The sequence below is a fragment of the Zeugodacus cucurbitae genome, chromosome 4 (genome assembly GCF_028554725.1).
Source record: "Zeugodacus cucurbitae isolate PBARC_wt_2022May chromosome 4, idZeuCucr1.2, whole genome shotgun sequence".
NCBI lineage: Eukaryota > Metazoa > Arthropoda > Insecta > Diptera > Tephritidae > Zeugodacus > Zeugodacus cucurbitae.
In genome coordinates this window covers 1,291,814-1,309,859 of record NC_071669.1, presented here as the reverse complement: position 1 = coordinate 1,309,859, position 18,046 = coordinate 1,291,814, and the positions used below count along the sequence as shown (strand labels likewise).

Sequence of the window (18,046 nt, the reverse complement as noted above, 5' to 3'; positions counted from 1 at the left end):
TGTAAATATTTTTTTTATTTTTTTGTTTTGCATTTGCATTTGGAATTTCATCTCAGTTGCAACGTTTACTATTAATATACCTGTGCAGTTGCGTTTCTTCAACCTTTTACCTTGTCTATATTTCAATTTCAACTCTTCGATGTCATTTTTGCTGCAATCTTTTACATAAAATCACACAAAAATCGCGCAAAGCCTACTAAACACATACATACATACATACATATATGTATGATACATATAAAGCTGCCTGCGTTTACAACGTATATATGTATGTGTGGTGTGTCGGTGTGTGTGTGTTGTTGTTGTTGTAACTCTGTTTGCTGTAAAAGCTTGAAGTCATTCTTCGACATACAAACAAATAAAGCCAGCGCAGCACTTCTACGGCGCCTGTAGGTATGCTACATTTAGGAAGCTTGTTCTTGAACGACCTCTTTCTGGTAGCCAAAAATACTGCGCTGCACTTATACAAAATGCGTAAAGTCAAAAACAAATTTACACAGCATGTGTGAATCTTAAAGTACAAGATTTTAGAGGTTAGTGCTCAATTGGTGGCACACACACACAAAATTACAATTAAACATATAAACTACAATTAACTGATATATACATGACATACATACAATTAGTTACATAATACAATTTAGTTTAACAATAATTACAAATACAATACATAATTAATACAATATAGACTACAGCGTACATACATTGACATAATAATATAATATATAGAGAGATAGTAGAGACTAGTGTTGCAACTAAGTACTCGTATATGCGTGTTCTTTGTAGATTACACCTTTCTACATATACATATTTTAAATAAAAGTTGGTTAGTTAACGGTAGGTGTGGTGTATAAGTGTAGATTTTACAGTTTTGTGTGGTGGATTCGACTGCAGTGTTGTTTTTGTAATGGTTTGTTAGATTTTTTTTAAATAATTTTTTTTTTTGTATTTTTTGTTGTTGTATTTTTAAATATTTTTTGTTGTTTTTTTACATTTTTTTAAATATTTTTTTAATATTTTTTTTTTTTAATATTTTTTTATATATTTTCATATTTTTTTACAAAAAGTGTTGGGTTTATACCATTTTTGGATGTTTATATTTTCGGTTGTTTGTTGGATTTGTTGTATTTGTTCGTTTTGCTGGTTTGCTTTGGGCTCCTCTCGAGATACTCATTGGTGTAAAAGTGTATATTGTGTTTGTTTTTGTGGCAGTGTTTTATTGATACGAATATATTTGGAAGTTTAAATATACAATAAAGCGAAATGTTCAACAGCGCAGCAGGAAGAGAGCAAAAAAACTTGAGCGACTTTGCTCACTATAAGAACAGTTGGCAACTCTCTTGATTGCTTAAGGCAGTATTCTGCTTTAGAAGCCGAAAAAAAGCGTTTTTTTTAGCAATTTATTTTGAAAGGGAAGGAAATGATTGCGGTAAACGGAATTTTAAGACGATAGTGTATTATATTTAAGGTTTAAAAAACAATATTTATTATTAAAAAATATTGAAATTTTTTCTAAGTTGTAAGTATTTTTCTGGAGCGCCTGGAGTCTGCACTTGTAAATCGGTGCCGGTGATGAAGTTCGTGCGATGCATCTGAAACAGTCGAACCAATTTTTTTTTTAATTTTTATAAGTTTCTTTTCTTTATGAACTAAGAAAATGCCGAATTAGTTATAAAATTCCAAATTTTTTCGAAGTTTGAAAAAAAAAATCATTTTTTTTAAGAAAAAAAAAATTGACTTTAAGTTGCAAAACAAGTAGTTTAAATAATACTTTTGTCCAACTTTTTTAGTTCAAATAGAAGATAGTTTAATACTGAAGCTAGATCACTTTTGTTTTTTCGATCGGACATATATGTATTCTTTTTGCTATTACCGGCACCGTTTTCTAACACTTGTGAAAATGAACTTTAAAACGAGAAAATGCGCTATAAAGTTTTCGGAGAGCATTCGCACCTGCTCGACGCTCGGCCACTAAAACTGCTCTTGCTTCGAAAATATGTCGAATTGGCCTCTGGAATTTTAAAGACATATTCTTGGATAGTTTTGGAAGAGATTTAAAAAAAAAACAAAAAAATCGATTTTTTGAAGCCTGTAAAGCAGACTACTGCCTTAATCTTATACGAATCTTACATATCGGTTACCAAAAAAACAATCAGAGTCAGTTTAAACTCAGAGTTGCTTCAACACCACCTTGAGAACACATGATAAACACAAAACTTGAACTCACATCCTTTGATGGAACTAGTCTTCACTGCTGCTGTGAACAGAGATTTAAGCGTTTGAAGCATTTGAAGCTGACATTAAAACACTAAGCACAAACATCTAAAAACAAATAATATATATGTGATAGTAGTCACAAGGCGGAAGCAAAAATAAGCCTTTAAATGTAACTCCAACTTGTCTGAGTATCTCCCGTGTGTGGCATGTGTGTGTGTGAGTGTCGTGGAAATCGCAAATAATACAATTTAGCGAGTCGGTGTACAAAAGCTAAAAATTATAACCGTTTAAGCACACAAAACATTATTTTTTTTTTAATTTTTTTATATTTTTTTTCAAGAGTTTTTTCTAATGATGGGAGAGAGAGAGAGATTTTGAGAGAATAGTTTGAAGCGTTTCTATGAGAGCGTAGGCTACTAAAATGGTACGCGTTGGAGGGGGGAGTACTGTAGTGAAACGAACGGCGGCGCTATGCAGAGAGATAGTTGTTGTAATTTGGTTGCAAGTTGTTTGCTAGAATCTGGGCTATTGCTAACGGGAATTGCTACATAAGTGTGTTGCTTTAAGGCGTGGAAGTTACACAGTTTGCACAATTCAAAAGTTAATAAGTTATTGTTGTTGTTGCATGGTATTCTATTGTTGCTGTTGTATTGTGTTGTTGTTGTTTTTTCAAATGTTTGTACCATGTTTGCTATTGCTGTTATTGTTGTTGTTGCTGCGTTAAGTAATTACAATTGTTTCAAGCATTCGTTTCTTTGTTGTTGTTGTTGTTGTTTGTTGGTGGTTAATTTCGTTAGCAAAAATTTCTCAAATTCGTTTTTTTTTTGTTTTTGTTGTTGGTTTTCCTTTTATGTTCTTTTTTACTGGTAAACGGAATTATAATTAGTTTTATTGTAATGTGTTTGTTGTTGTTGTTGATGATGATGATGGGCTTGTTGATGTTGATGTTGTTGTGTTGTGTGTGCTGATGGCGGTGGATGCTCACGTTCGGAGTCGCGCTCTCGCTCATACTCACGTTCGCGTGCATAGTCAAGCTCGCGCTCACGCTCATAGTCGCTGTGGCGTGTCTCGCGTGACATCTCACGCTCGCGTTCACGCTCATACTCACGATCGCGCGCCGCATACTCTCGTTCGCGAGCATACTCGCGCTCGTGTGGGTAATCGCGTGCGCGTTCGTGAGCATAATCACGCTGCCGCTCACGCTCGTGCTCTAGTTCGCGGCCTCGCTCTCGTTCGCGCTCGCGTTCGTGTTCACGCTCACGCGCTTCGCCATGTGCACGCTGGCGCTCGTGTTCGCGCTCTTTCGCACGATCGCGTTCGCGTTGTGAGTCCTTGCGATCGAGTTCGCGCCTCTGTTCGTGTTGCTGTTGTTGTTGTTGTGACTTTTGCTGACTTATCGATGGCTGACGCTGTAAGGATGACTGATTGTGGTGTTGATGTTGTTGCGATTGTGTGCTGCTGCGCGTGGGTGTGTGCTCACGTGACGTTGGCGCTGATGTTGTTGGTGTTGCTGTTGTTTTTGTGGTGGCCGTCGCTCTCGTGCGCTCGCCTGGTGTCAGTCTTTGATGTTGCTGCTGTTGTTGTGTACTCTTCGTCGGTGTTGTTGTAGCTGTAGTTGGTGTTGTACGTTGATGGTGTTGTTGTTGCTGATGCTGCTGTTGGTGTTGTTGTGTTGGACTCTTCGTATATTTCGCGCTCGTCGTTTGTGTTGGAATCCCCGTGTTCGCTTGTGTTGTTTGTGGTGTATGCGTTCTTGTGGTTGTTGTGGTGGTTGTTGTTGTCGTTGGTGTGATGTTGGTGTTGCTGGCACCATGTTGCTGCGTCGTTGACTGATGCTGATGATGATGATGTTGCTGCTGCGGCGCCAGCGATGTGTGTGTGTGTGCGTGTGTCGCCGACGCTTGATGATGCGTTGTCGATGGATGGTTGATGGATTTAATGTTGAGTGGCAGTGGCGGTGGATTTTTAGCTTTTGTTAATGGTATTGGTGTTGGCATTGGTTTTGGCGTTGTCGTTAAATCGATACCCCATTCGAATAGGAACTCGAGTTTTTGTCGTTCCAATGGGTCCTCATTAGCCGGCAGGGCAAGCAAATGTTAGGCTTCTAAGAATATAAGCGCTGTTGGTTTCGGTTCCAGATTCGACTTTTTCGCTTCGACAACTAAGAAGGTTATGTCGGCCTTTTCGCGATTCGAAAAACATTCGGCTATCAGTCGGGCAACCTCCTATGCAAGAGAGAGAGAGAGAGCGGTATATGAATGTTGTGATTTTAATTATATGAACTAACATTGAACTCACCTGATGATGCAGACCCTCGACCTTGTTGCCGTCCACCTCCAGTATGAGTTGCCCGACTTCGAGGCCTCCCGCCTCGTATGCTGCACCGTTTTCCTAAACAACACAAATCGTACATTTAGAGAGGGTTCAATATAAATGGAGAATTGGATGGGGGAGGGGGTACTCACATGGATATTGATTATCCTTGGAAGCGGATGTTTTGTGTTAGCACCACCTTCGATAGCAATACCTAAAATTGGTTTAGTTTTCTTAACAGTAATGTGTAAGTTGCCTCTATGATCAGGTACGACGTTTGGATTGTGTTCATGTGTTTGTTCAGTCGTTGAACCATTTTGCTCGGCCGAAAGGCGTTGCATGGACTGCAAGTTATTAGAAAATATCAACAGGAATACATTAATATTAAGATTCTTTAATAATATCTTATACACACATATATATACAGTAAACTATAAACAGTTATAGGGTACAGCAATTTACAGTTAGTTGCTGGGTCGCTGGCATTAAACGGTTCCAAAGTTCAGTGTTCAAAGGAAGAACATTGAGTCACATATGCTAAACAACGAACAAGGCGACATATGGGTCTCCATTTATATGTGCAGAAAGGATTCAAAGGCTAAGTATATATACAAATCATTCAAATTCGGAGATATAGGATAGGTTGGAATTTAACCTAAAAAATGCTAACAAGTTCATATAATTCTACTAAAGGTGCTTCAAGATGAGTCAGTTGTCGGTTTCGTTTATAATTTCTGAAGAAATGTGTTCCTAATCAACCGAATACAATTATTTTGACTTTTCTCATATTTTTGAAGTGACATTTCTCGAGTATTTTAGAGACAATAATATTCATTTCATAAATTCCACGTGCTTCTTAAGATTTTTTGTTTATTCGTTCTTTGGGCTTACACTTTTGTACTTCTCAAACGGTTTACAAACCCATAATAACTAGAGAAATGATATTGAATTAAACGAAGAGCATATCTGCATTTTGATTGGTTACAAGCTTACTATACTTATAAACGCTCACTCTCGTGAACTCCATTCCTTTGTGAGAGCAGAGACTATGTGAGTATCGATTAAGTAACTTCTACTAAGAGCAGATAACAGAGAGTATTTCTCTATCTATTCTTGTGTATTTTCCTAACTCAGTACTATGCAACAAAGAGAGAAAATTTAGTTATATTTATCAGCTGAAAGTGAATATATTTTGTAAGTGTCTTGGGTGTGGTATTTTCATTGTATGTAAATAAGTAAAAATAAGTATATTGAAAAAATAATGGCACTAGTTAGTAAAACTGAGAGATACTAGTTAACTAATATAGGTGAGAGTTTGGCTAGTTAGTTAGTTAGTTAGTTAGTTAGCAGGCAGCAAAATCAGTAACCAAGGAGCATAACTATTTATATTACGTTTCGATAGAGTACGAGTAAATAAGTCATAACAACTGGGTGTACGACAGGTTTTGCCGATTTCAATGCGAACAAATTTAAAATAAAAAATAAAAATAAAAAAAATTCAGGTTGCAGTGAACTCAAGTTAAATTTCTGTTGAATAAATCTGGGATGCAAACTGAGTGAATTCTGTCGTAAATAAGAGCTAAGGCGTTGAGAGCGAGAGCGCACGAATGTAATGACGACTGCAAATGAGATTTGGCTGAGCATGAGTGTGAGCATATGAAATTGACTGTTGAGAAACTTATTGAGAAATCTGTATATGCTATTGAGAAATGTTTGTCTTCCGTTTTTTTTGCTTGTGTTATGAGATAGTGAGTGCAGTGAGCGTTTGTTGTTGTGTTGTTGCTGTGGCTTTGCGTTGCAACAGCTTAATTACTTGATTACAAAAAAAGTATGCCAAAATGTTTCACCTAATATGACGCTGTTTTTGAGCGAGAAGCGTTGCATTGTTTTAGATTAATTATTTATTAAATTTGCAATAAACTCAACAAATACGAGTATATACGAGTAGTAATGAGCATAAAAAATGATATTCAACACTTATTACGGTCTTACCACACTTTGGCTTGCGTGCACTCACCTGATGCCTGCGTACACCTTTGTCGCCCAGCAGTGTGCCTCCCTCCTCCTTCATATCGAAGCTTCTCGAGAGTTTTGTGGCCAACTCCTATGCATATCATTATTGGTTTTCAATTCATTCGAAATGTTTTTGTAATTGTGTTCGAGTTGCGAGTTTTTAAGCCAATCAATTATTTAGTCAAAATTTTGCATTTATGTGTAAAAAAAGTTGTTTGATTTTTGATTTTTTTTTTTTTAGTTTTTAGTTTTGTTTTTGGTTTTTAGGCAAATTGCAGAGTAGGCAAACATTTGAAGATAAAAAAAGTAATAAAGAAATATTTTTGCATAAGAATCGGTGTATTGAACAAAAATACGGGTTTTCTTTTTCAATAATAATAATGCATTGCTGTAGAAAAATTGTTATAAATTGAATGCGTTTTTTCTCAGCTTTTTTGTTTTTTGTTTTTCATTGAACTTTTTGTAAAAATTTGCTGTGGTTTCGAGACTGAAAACTTGTTCTTTGGTGTTTTTTTTTTGCAACATATATGTAAGAATGTATGCATGTATGGCTAAGTATAAGATGAGAGTTTCGAAAATGTTGTACGAAATGCGACGGACCAAAGGCGCGAAGGTGGGGGGAAATTGAACAGAGATATTTATTAAAAAAACAGAAAAATTTGATAATTTAAATCTGAATATTTATAGAATCAAATCTAATTAAATTTTGTTATATTCGAAAACAGTATATTGAAATAAATCTGCTCTGTCAGCATGCAAACAATATTGCGCCTAAAGGTAGGCAACGAATATATTAAAATGTATTTTTTCAAAACTTTTAAGCATCTTTTAGGCGTTTTGCCTTGAATAACTGTTTGTTTTTAAGTTGAAGAAGAAATAAACTAGTTTCTCCAATTATTTGAATATTTTTTTAAATTTATATTTTTTCTAGTTCTAGATTTTGATACAGAAAACTAAAAAAATAATAATTTTTATTGCAGCAAAATAAAAAAATATATATTCTTCACAAATATTTATTAAAAAAGAAGAAAAATTGGATAATTCAAATTTGAATATTTATAGAATCAAATCTAATTAAATTTTGTTATATTCGAAAACAGTATATTGAAATAAATCTGCTCTGTCAGCATGTATACAATATTGCGCCTAAAGTTAGGCAACGAATATATTAAAATGTATTTTTTTCAAAACTTTTAAGCATCTTTTAGGCGTTTTGCCATATATAACTATACTTATTAAAGAAAGCCGAAGGTTTTTGAAAATTTATTTCATAATTAAATAAAGTTTTATTATATTCTAAAATAGTATATTGAAATAAATCTGCTCTGTCAGCATGCAAACAATATTGCGCCTAAAGGTAGGCAGCGAATATATTAAAATGCATTTTTTCAAAACTTTTAAGCATCTTTTAGGCGTTTTGCCATATATTTTTTTAATTTATAATTTTTCTTGTACCAGATTTTGATACAGAAAACTAAAAAAATAATTATATTTATTGCAGCAAAATAAAAAATAATACAAATATATATTTTTCCTCTCAATCCTCGCGCTTTGAATCCCTTCTTTTTCGGTCGCAATGAATTCTGTACGAGCAAATGAAGACATGACGTGACATAGTATATATGTTAGTAAGTATGTAACTATGTTCGAATATGTTGTGGTGCTGAGAATGAGATTTTTTTTGTTTTGACTATTTGTGATTTCTAAGACATTTACTTAACTAAAAGCGCTAACTAAAATTATCAGCTACTACGTTTTGTTATTGTAAAAAAAACACAACTACAACTACAGCTAACAAATTAGGTATTCACAACTCAAACTATATATATTGTATGTACGAGTATATGTATATATAATATATATTTATATATGTGATATGTGTCGGATGCTAGAGAAGGGCGCGTCTAACGAAAAGGGCACATAACCATTGGTGAACAATTTGAATGTGGAGCAACTAAATCTATTCTAAATTTAAGTACAGATAATTTAAATACAGATTATTTACTAAAATTACAACAAAACTAAGAAATTACAACAAAAAAATATAATAATTATAATAATAGAAAAATGCAATGATATAATGGTAATATTTTTGTTATAACAATAGTTTGGTTTTAAGTTTCGATTTTTGTGCCACTTTTGGTTCTTATTCTTCTGGGAGCATAATTAGTTGCTGCGATTTCGTGCGAGAAGCTGGGGTTTTAAGAGTTTTTTTTCGATTATTCGAAGGAGAAAAAAGAGAGAGAGAGAGTGAAAAGAGCCGATTTGTTTCATTTAACTGTTGGTATTGAGGTTATGTTAGGATAAAGGAAACAAATTGCATATAGTCCATCGAAAGTGAGGTTATGTTGGTTAACTTAATCGCTTAAATGTTATAGAAAGGTCTATAACATCTGTATGAAGTTTTCTCACTGATAGTATATTTGATAATCTGAACCATTTAGATACTTTTTAAGAGTATTCATCATAAAGAAACTTTTAATTAAGATTCCGACACCCCTTCTTATCATGGAATAACTATAAAAATAATTAGAGAACCCTTGTCTTCTTCGGAGATATTTTGGAGCATTTCGTTATGAGAAAATATGATAATATACAGTACTTGCTCAATAAAATGGAAACACTACTACTTTTTTTTGAGAAAAGGTTGATTATACGAGATGATGACATTAAAAGCGCATCGCTGAAAGTGTCAAAGGCTATCCAGGCCAAAAGTCGAATTTGAGATGTTTTTCTACGATTGGAAGAAGCGCTGTCATAAATGCAGAACATCAAATGGGAACTATTTTAAAGGCGACAATATTGATGTGGACGAATGAATAAATAATTTTTCAAAAACCGAAAATTCCCGTTATTTTTTGAACACACCTTTTAGCTTAACCTCATGTTCTGAACTATTATATTTTTATTTTCCAAAAAAAAAAAAATGAAGGTCAACAACTAAAGCAGCAATTAATTATGCTCCCAAACACGTAGCAGAGCAAAGTGTGAGCTTGCTCTCTCTTCACGTCGACTTCTACAAACCAATGTCGCTTTAGGAATTCCGGTAATTTTTGGGTGACTCATGCTGAACTGTGCAATTATATTTTTCAAGCTGTTAAGTGTTTCACATATCAATTAATTACAACATGATTACGTATGCAATGTGTTTTCGCATTAATTTACAGTAATTGCGTACAAAATTCCATTAAAATTCGTTGCAGTTTTGCAAAAGAATACAGTTATTTCAATACTTACATTCGTTTTTATGCATTCGTATTTAATATATTTGGATTTTATTTTGAACTTTAGAAGAGTTGAACAAATGGGGAATGGAATGGTGTGGCATGGAATGGAGTGGATTGGAACACTACAAAAAAAAAAATAAATAAAATTTGAAATAAATTATAATTAAATGATAATTAAAGAGTAAATCACGTGAGAGTTACGGAAGTGAGAGTTGATTGAGAGCATTGAGAGAGATAGAGAGAGTGTGTGTGGTGCATGTGTGGGTATATGTTGGTGTGTGTGTGTGCATGAGTTGGCTGATTGCATGCCGTGCTTTCGATATGTTTGGAAACTGTAAGCAAGCAGAGAGAACGTAGAGAACAAAAGACTGAAGAAACAAACTTGCGGCGGTGGGCGGCGTGTACAGTATACTCGTTTATGTATTATGTATGAGGACATTGAGGATGGTTATTGTGGGCAGCACGCAGTTAACAAACTCAATTACAAAACAAGCCTACGATAGATAGATAGTTTTGTTGTTGGTGACAACAGTGCAAATTAGTTTTTTTTTTTTGGTATTATTGTAAACTATTTAACTGTTAAATAGGAAAATGCAGTGCAACACTTGAATGCAACAATAAAATTAAGTTAGTTTTTAGTTTATATTAAAATTGAGGTTAGGTTTAATTGAACAAACGGGTTAGTTGCTTAATTAAGTTAGGTTAAGTTAAATTGTTTTAAGTTAAGTTGCGTTAAGTTTAAGTTAAGTTAAGTATGTGTTAATTGCAGGCGTAAAAGAATTGTAAGTTTTTTTCTGGTTTCAAAATTTCTTTGGTCTTTTATTGTTGTTTATTTTTATGTAGTTGTTTGTTGTTGTTGCTTGGTTGCAAAAAGTAGTAGAATGGGAAAATGAAAAATACAATTGCACTTACAAGAGGCCGTCCCCAATACCATGATTTGACACGTTGTGTTAAACCACCCAAATGTGAACGTAGTCCATCTAAGTAGCCACCCTGAAAATGCACAATGAATAAACGAGAAAAAAAAGAAAAAACAAACACACATATTTTTTTTTTGTTTTTGTTTTTGGTTGATTGGTTGTTTGAATTTGATTTCGATTGGTTTACGGTTTCGATTTAAAACGTTTACAATTTCGTTACAGTTGAGTACAGTTAGAGTTGCGAATTTGTTAGATTTTTCAGTATTTTTTTTTTTAATTTTTTATGCGGAAAATTTGATTTCGTACGAATTGGGAGTGGGAAATCAAAAGTTAAGTTATGAAAGAGGAAAGAAAGAAAATGCATAAGAATTAAAAAACGAAATACAACAAATTGAGAGTTTTAACGATTTTTTTGTTTTTTGTTTTTTTTTTTCATTTCTATATATATATATAGTATATTTAAACTAACGTAATTTTTGCAAATTTTAATTCCATACCAATAAATACTAACTAAAGTACAGACTACGTAGTTTGTATAGATTATAGTGTCTAAGCAAGTAGTAGTTAAATAGTATAGGCAATAGTTAAATAGCGGAAGTGGTGAGTCACAGTTTTATTTATTATTCATAATTATTTATATAAATTCATATATGTAGATATATACGTTCATATAGGTAAATAGTGGGTACAGCGTAGATATAGACACGAAACTACTTGGAAATTTTTTGGTGAACGAGTTGATGTTGGCTTACAGTGAGCAGAGTAACGACATGTATGTAAAAGAAACGACCTAAATTTGATAAATCGCTAACAACAACCTGGATATAAAACACTAGCCATTTTCTAATTATAATTAATAACGACTAAATGTATGTATGTATGTATTGTACATTGGCAGCTATGCTGGCATATATGTATATATGATGGGGGTTATATTACGAGTATATATGTATGTATATGTACGCATGTACTACATGTATATATGTATAGATTTATAAACTAACACACTTATTCGGTATAAATACTCAGTTAAAACAACAACAGCTGCTAGCTAATTTTTTAATTTGTTTAAATATGTACAATTGTTGCTATTGTTGTAAGGTCCTCTATTCAATAAAACACTGTTAACTCTATTTTTGAAAATAATAAAAAAAAAAATTATGATTAAATACAACACTGCCACTAGCCTAGTTACCGCTGTTAATATGTAATACATATATCCTCTACCACTAATTCTTATTATTTTTGCGTGATTTTCGAATTTCTAAACTAATTTTGATTTCGTTCGACTAAATCATATGACTTTCATGTGGCTTTCGTTCAGTGTTCTTTGTTTGATAAATGGTTAAAGTGCGATTGTGTGTTTTTCTTTGTTTTTGTTATTACACCTCAACTCTCTGAGTAAAAAAATATTTACTATTATTGATCCCTTGTTGGCCTGTGAAAACACCAATTTTTTTCAAAAAGTCCATCAGTCTATGCTTAGATGTTACTTGTTTTTGCTTTGTTTACTTTGTTTTTGTTTTTGCTTGTGTGTTTCATCGCCATTTTCGTTAGTATTATTTAGTTGAGTTAAGATAGGCATAGAACTTAGAGCGTAGGAATCGGGATTGACTAAGCTATGTGAGAGAAACTTACCTGTTCCTGTTGTTTTTTGGAGATGAGACAGCAGTGAGTTCCAGATCATTTGAAAGAAGAGAAGAGAAAACGATCGAGTTATTGATTTTTTGAAGCTTTTAGAATATAGAGGTATATTTTAGGTTATGTTTGTGGTACAAAGTGTTTATACCCCAGTCAAATAATTATATGTGCATTTCTGCTTTTGTTTATATTTCTTATTCACTGTTTTTTTTCGATTTCGGTAAATGTGGAATAAAAGGTTGATATGTTACCGTTACTATGCAACGAAAATTGTTTCATACTTTTCTCGTTCGTTGTACAGTTACATTAAGAATGTGCTTCTGACATGGATATTGCATAGTAAATATTTATATGTGTAAAATCAGTTTAGCGGATCTTTCTTACTGATAGTGTCGCCGCAAAAACTGTTTTTGCTGAAATTTGTTTTCAAAATTATTGTAGGTGCATTAACTTAATGAATTATTAAAAATTTGATTACATTTATTTAACTTTAAGCCTAAAATGCCTTGTGGTACTAGTTTATCAGCCGAGGAACAGGTAATAATCATAGGAATGCATGAAAGCGGTTCCAAAATGGCTCTAGACCAAAGCGAAATCGGAACTGTATCTCAAAATTTCTTAAAAACCCATCTAATTACGGTATAGTGCGACGCAGCGCACGAAAAACAACATTGATGAGCGGTGCGAAAGGATGATTCGACGGCTAGTAGTTGCGGACTTGATAAGCAGCTATCAAATATGGACCTAGTTAAGACAGAAAATCACAATACATATAATTTTTCCAATTATACATAAAAATCAGTTTCTGAAACATACCTCCATGGCACCTAAACCAACGCTAAAGAAAGACACAATAAAGCACATTTGAGGTTTGCAAATAATACATATTCTGTGCCGATGAGTGATAGAATACAGTCTTTAGTGACGAAAAAAAAATTAAATTTGGTTGGCCCAGGTCATTGCAAGAAATATTGGCGAGTTTCGCACCAGGAACGACGGTCCTACTACAAGCGATGTTTTGGAAGCGGTACCATGATTTCATGGGCTGTATTTTGCTGCTGTGGAAAGTTATCTACATGTTTTATATTCACTCAAATGAAGACTAATATCAATGTAGATCTTTTGGACAGCGAGTTAATAAAATTTGCTGGCAATATTTATGGCAAATAACTGGACATATCGAAAGGATAACGCTTCAATCCACACGAAGAACCTCTTTAACGACCGGAAAATTCCGGTATTACAATGTGCAGCATTGAGTTCGAACCTAAATCCTATTGAGGATCTCTGGGGGAACCTCTCTGCTCCTGTTTTCCAAAACGGAAAGCAGTTTGAGTCACCTTACATTAGCCATAAAGCAAGAATTTGCCAATATTTACATAACTATTCTACAGTCAGTAGTTAATTCTCTGATTAAGTGGCTTAATTTAGTTTTAAAATATAAGGACAATTCTACTGATTATTAAAATAAACATTTATTTCAGTTAAACTCATTAAATTCAAATGTATAGGCTTTACTGGAAAAATAGTAAAATGCACATATAAATATTTACTATTAGCTTAAACTTCAATTCTGTTTTATAGTTTGAAAAATATTTTGAAATTTGTTAATTTTTTGTTTTTTATAACGTATACATTAATAATAACAAATCTGCATACTCAGAAATATTTTGCAATTTTGTAATCTTTAATTTTTTTGCAAACAGTTCATGCACATATAATTATTTGACTGAGGTATATTATTATGATACAATAAAATACATATTTCATATTGCATTAATCCTAAAGCTATGCTACAAAACATGCATACAATTTTATCTAACGAATATTTCTTTTCACAATAAATAATTTTTAAAAATATTCAAGAAAATATTGGCGGAAATACCACAGAACAGTCCCTTCTGGACGATATTTCCTCGAATGTCAGCAAAAAGAAAATATAAGCTGGATTCGATCTATAGTTAAACAGCTCTTAAACCAGTCTTACTGCTGCTATATTTCCTTCTAAACAGTTCAAAGTTCTAGAATCGAAATTTCAAACATCTTCCTCTTAATATTTCCTCAAACTACCGTGAAAAAACCACACTCTGTATCAAAACTTCTGACGTGCCGCCTAAATGTAGACTTTTCACATACACAACGCCTAAAAGTATGCTTCACTAAGTTGTAAAGTTAGTTCGCGCATTGTAACGGGCGCTCCAACAGCGCCATGAACTTGAACTCCGCACGAAAAGCGGGCGCCTACAAATTGTGTGAATCATGTTCATGTGAGTTCGAGAAACCTTCACATATCAAATAAATTCTGGTTATCGATTACTGCGATACTCGTCGAGCCTTCATTTTTAACACACGCGAGGCATTACTCATGTGCCGACGAGGGTTAAGGTTGCAAGCGCAACGAAGAAGCAATCAAAACAAATGAACGAATGAATGTAACGGCAAGCAGCGGAGCAGCCAACACTTGGACAGAACAATAAAGTGGAGACTTACAAGGCAAGAAATGACGAAAGTAAAGCAGCCAACGCGGCAGACAGCCAGACGGGTATTGAAGAAGAGACCCAACAAGCAAGCAAGCAGTCAAACCGGCGGCCAAGAACCAACTTCGCAGACAGGCGGACAGTCAGTTAGTAAGGCAGACGGTTAACAACTATAGGCATAACCAGTGCAAATGAGCGCGTGAGTGAGTGTGTGTGTGTGTATTGTTGGCGTGAAATGTTTGTTGCGGCAGTGGGACGCAACTGCGAAATCGGAGTTTCAGAGTTTCAGTGAAATAAAAAATGAGGTAAATCGAAATGCCGCCGGCGCAAGGCAACGCAGAGAAGGATATGGGCGAGGTGTTGTTGTTGTTGTTGTTATAGTCACATACTCGCGGACACGCGAGTGTGCTTAAGTGTGCTCACACACATCACATATTTTCAAGCGCGCACACACACACACACACTCTTATATAAAGCTTAAGCTGCGCAAATCTGCAGACTTGCTAAATCTCGCCCAATCTGCCGGACGGCCAGTTCTTGTGGCGCACTAATGTGTGTATGTGTGCCGTTGTGTGAGGTGTGTGAAGATTGCGTAAAACGATGCGTTGCAAAGTCACTTATGCTTTACGAGCGATGTTATGCTGCAGCTGTTGTTGTTTTTTTTATCAGTACAAAAAAGTTCTCAAATGCATGCTGCCGGCCGAGACGAGAAATCGACCGACAAGTCCATATTGCGACAGCCGTTGCCACTACACATACACAAGCGTGCGGCAATATGTGGCACAGCGCTTCTCCGAGTTGCACCGGAGATTGCGCGGATGGGCTCAGCACCTGGGCGGTGGGTTTTTTGCCAACATTGCTGCCGTCATTGCATTGTTGTAGCAACAACAAGAGCAGCTGCTGTGGCCGCTGTTTTGCCGCCAACTTTTTCCCAGGCTCATCAGTTTGTGGACCACTTTTTATTGCCACTCGCAACGGCGGCGATTCGTTACGGATGCGGCGGTTGCTGCTGCGCTTTATTTTTGGCCAAACAAGCGAAAGACGTAAACAACACACAAAAAAAAAACAAAAATTAAAAACAACCGAAAGCAAAAAGAGAAAAGAGAAAACGAAAAGAAGGCTTCTTTTGTTATTATGATGGAATTTTTTTGGTTTTGGTTTTTTTTTTTCGCTTGCCATTTTGCCATTTATCCTTCGAGGCGTTTCAGAAATTTCGCTCATGCTGTTTACCGTGGACTGCCTTGTTGTTGTTTAATACGTGCATTTTAGGTGCCTACCTCACGTTGGTGTTGTGCCACAGTGCCACCGTGGCGGTAATGCCCATGCACATCCGGTTGTGTCCACGCCGCTGGTTCTGGATTAACGACTGCGTCTACGGCAAGCATTATTTATGCAACCAGTTGTTATGCAGTAGGATTAAATTACTTAGGACTCCATTTGTTGTTGTTGCTGCCTTAGATAATAAGTAAATGCTGCTAAATTTTTACACGAATCGGCTTAAAGAGAGCTTTAAGGGGCACACCGGTAGATTACACCATTAAAAATAACATATTAAAAATTCAAATCGATATCTCAAATAGTTTTTGAGTTATAGCAATTTAAAGAGCAGCCGCTCGGTAACAGTGAAAACGATCATTTTATCTTTAAACGCGTTTTTGTCGAAACAGCGGTTTCCGAATTTGCTGCAGTGATTACTCAAAAACAAATGATCCGATCACTACCGAATTTTTTTACATGTTCTATATATAGTTCTCTGTACAATGACCTATAGATTTTTGATCTGATCAAAAAACCCAATTTTGGCAGGCCAAAAACGACCAAAATTTTGGGTAAAATCGACTTTTTTTTAAAAGCCGCCATATTGTCAATTTTTGGTACAGACAATATTACCTAGTTTAACGAGAATTTTTTTTAGATTTCATCCACGGAGAAGCCGGAAATCACTGCAGCAGTGAAGGACATTTTTTTTCGCGCCGTTGTAGATCGACTATAACTTAAAAAATATTTATTTTTTTCTTCAAAAATTTCACTGCATATTCTTGAAACATGTATAAATACATATGTATATTCTTAAAATTTTGAAATAATTGATAAAGTATTTTTTGTAATAACAATTCCCAAAAATCACCTTTTTTTTAGGCCATTACACTAGGTGTGCCCCTTAAGTTGGTAGGTAATCTAAGTAGCTTAGGTTAAAGTGTTTTCATATGCCTTTTTAAAGGTGTCTGACCAAATGGGAAGCTAGGAAGTTATAGTTATAAGGCTATCGGTTATCTAAAGGGTTAATGGTAACTCAAGGAAGCTTTTGGTAGTTATTTAGGATTGATAATCCGCTTTGAAATTATTGTTGATTCATTTGCTTGGGAGTAATGGAGTAAACTTAGACTCAAGATCCAGATTATTGTATCGATTCGGTACTCCTACTTTTTCGGTATTCTGAATTTAATATCGATAAAATACATCAAACTCAAGATAGTCTCATAATTACTAAAATATTTCTGGAATCACTTTAAATTGCGATTCAATAAGTCTGTATGAGAGGGTATGCCTATGTTGTGCCATATAACTGTTATGACATTTTAACATTCCCCTTATCAGCTGTTATCAATCATTTTCGCTTGTCGAGCAGTGCTTAACACAACGAGGGCTGTCTTATCAGCATTTAACAATTTGTTACAAACACAGTGGTGATATCATACATACCAAATTCAATTTGCTGATAAATATTTGCAATTGTAACTTTTAATTGCACTCCCCTTATCAAGATAAAAATTATTTATTTGCGTGTAACTGTATATTTTTAGATTTTCTTGCATTATTAAAAAAAATATATTTTTCGAGAAGAGAACCTTCAAATGCCGTCGTTTCACAAGCGTACGAAAAAATTCGCTGAAAGAGCCAAATACTATTCGAAAAATCGTGTCTGAGCACTGTTTCGAGGATTGGAAGTAATACTGTGATAAGCATTAATAGCGAATAGAGACTATTTTGAAGACGATAAAATTAGTGTGGACAAATGAAAAAATAAATTTAAAAAAAATCGAAAATTCCCGTTATTTTTTGAACACATCTGGTATATCAATATGCCACACCTTCGATTGGCGAACGCTTAACTTAAGGTAAATACACCAATGCGACAGTTAATACAGAGTTTTAATAACGTTAGTTCAGTGCTTTGCTAATTTGCACATGACACATATCTGCGAAGCTATATATCATATCCATCCAATACATATGT

General features: G+C 34.5%; 2 protein-coding genes across 2 annotated transcripts; both read right to left on the bottom strand.

Annotated features, from left to right (window-relative positions):
• LOC128921403 (zinc finger CCCH domain-containing protein 13-like) lies at positions 1 to 4,313 on the bottom strand (the record flags this gene model as incomplete). Its single annotated transcript, XM_054229031.1, has 1 exon — positions 1 to 4,313. A coding segment is annotated over one exon (1,236 nt), but the record flags the coding sequence as incomplete, so codon positions are not given.
• LOC128921397 (whirlin-like) lies at positions 4,290 to 6,742 on the bottom strand. The gene is made up of 4 exons (XM_054229012.1): positions 6,548 to 6,742; positions 4,683 to 4,874; positions 4,516 to 4,608; positions 4,290 to 4,442 (listed from the first exon to the last, which is right to left on the bottom strand). Exons 1-4 carry the CDS (start codon positions 6,599 to 6,601, stop codon positions 4,314 to 4,316), a joined length of 468 nt encoding a protein of 155 aa, XP_054084987.1. The 5' UTR covers positions 6,602 to 6,742; the 3' UTR covers positions 4,290 to 4,313.
• Between the last annotated feature and the right edge of the window lie 11,304 nt (positions 6,743 to 18,046).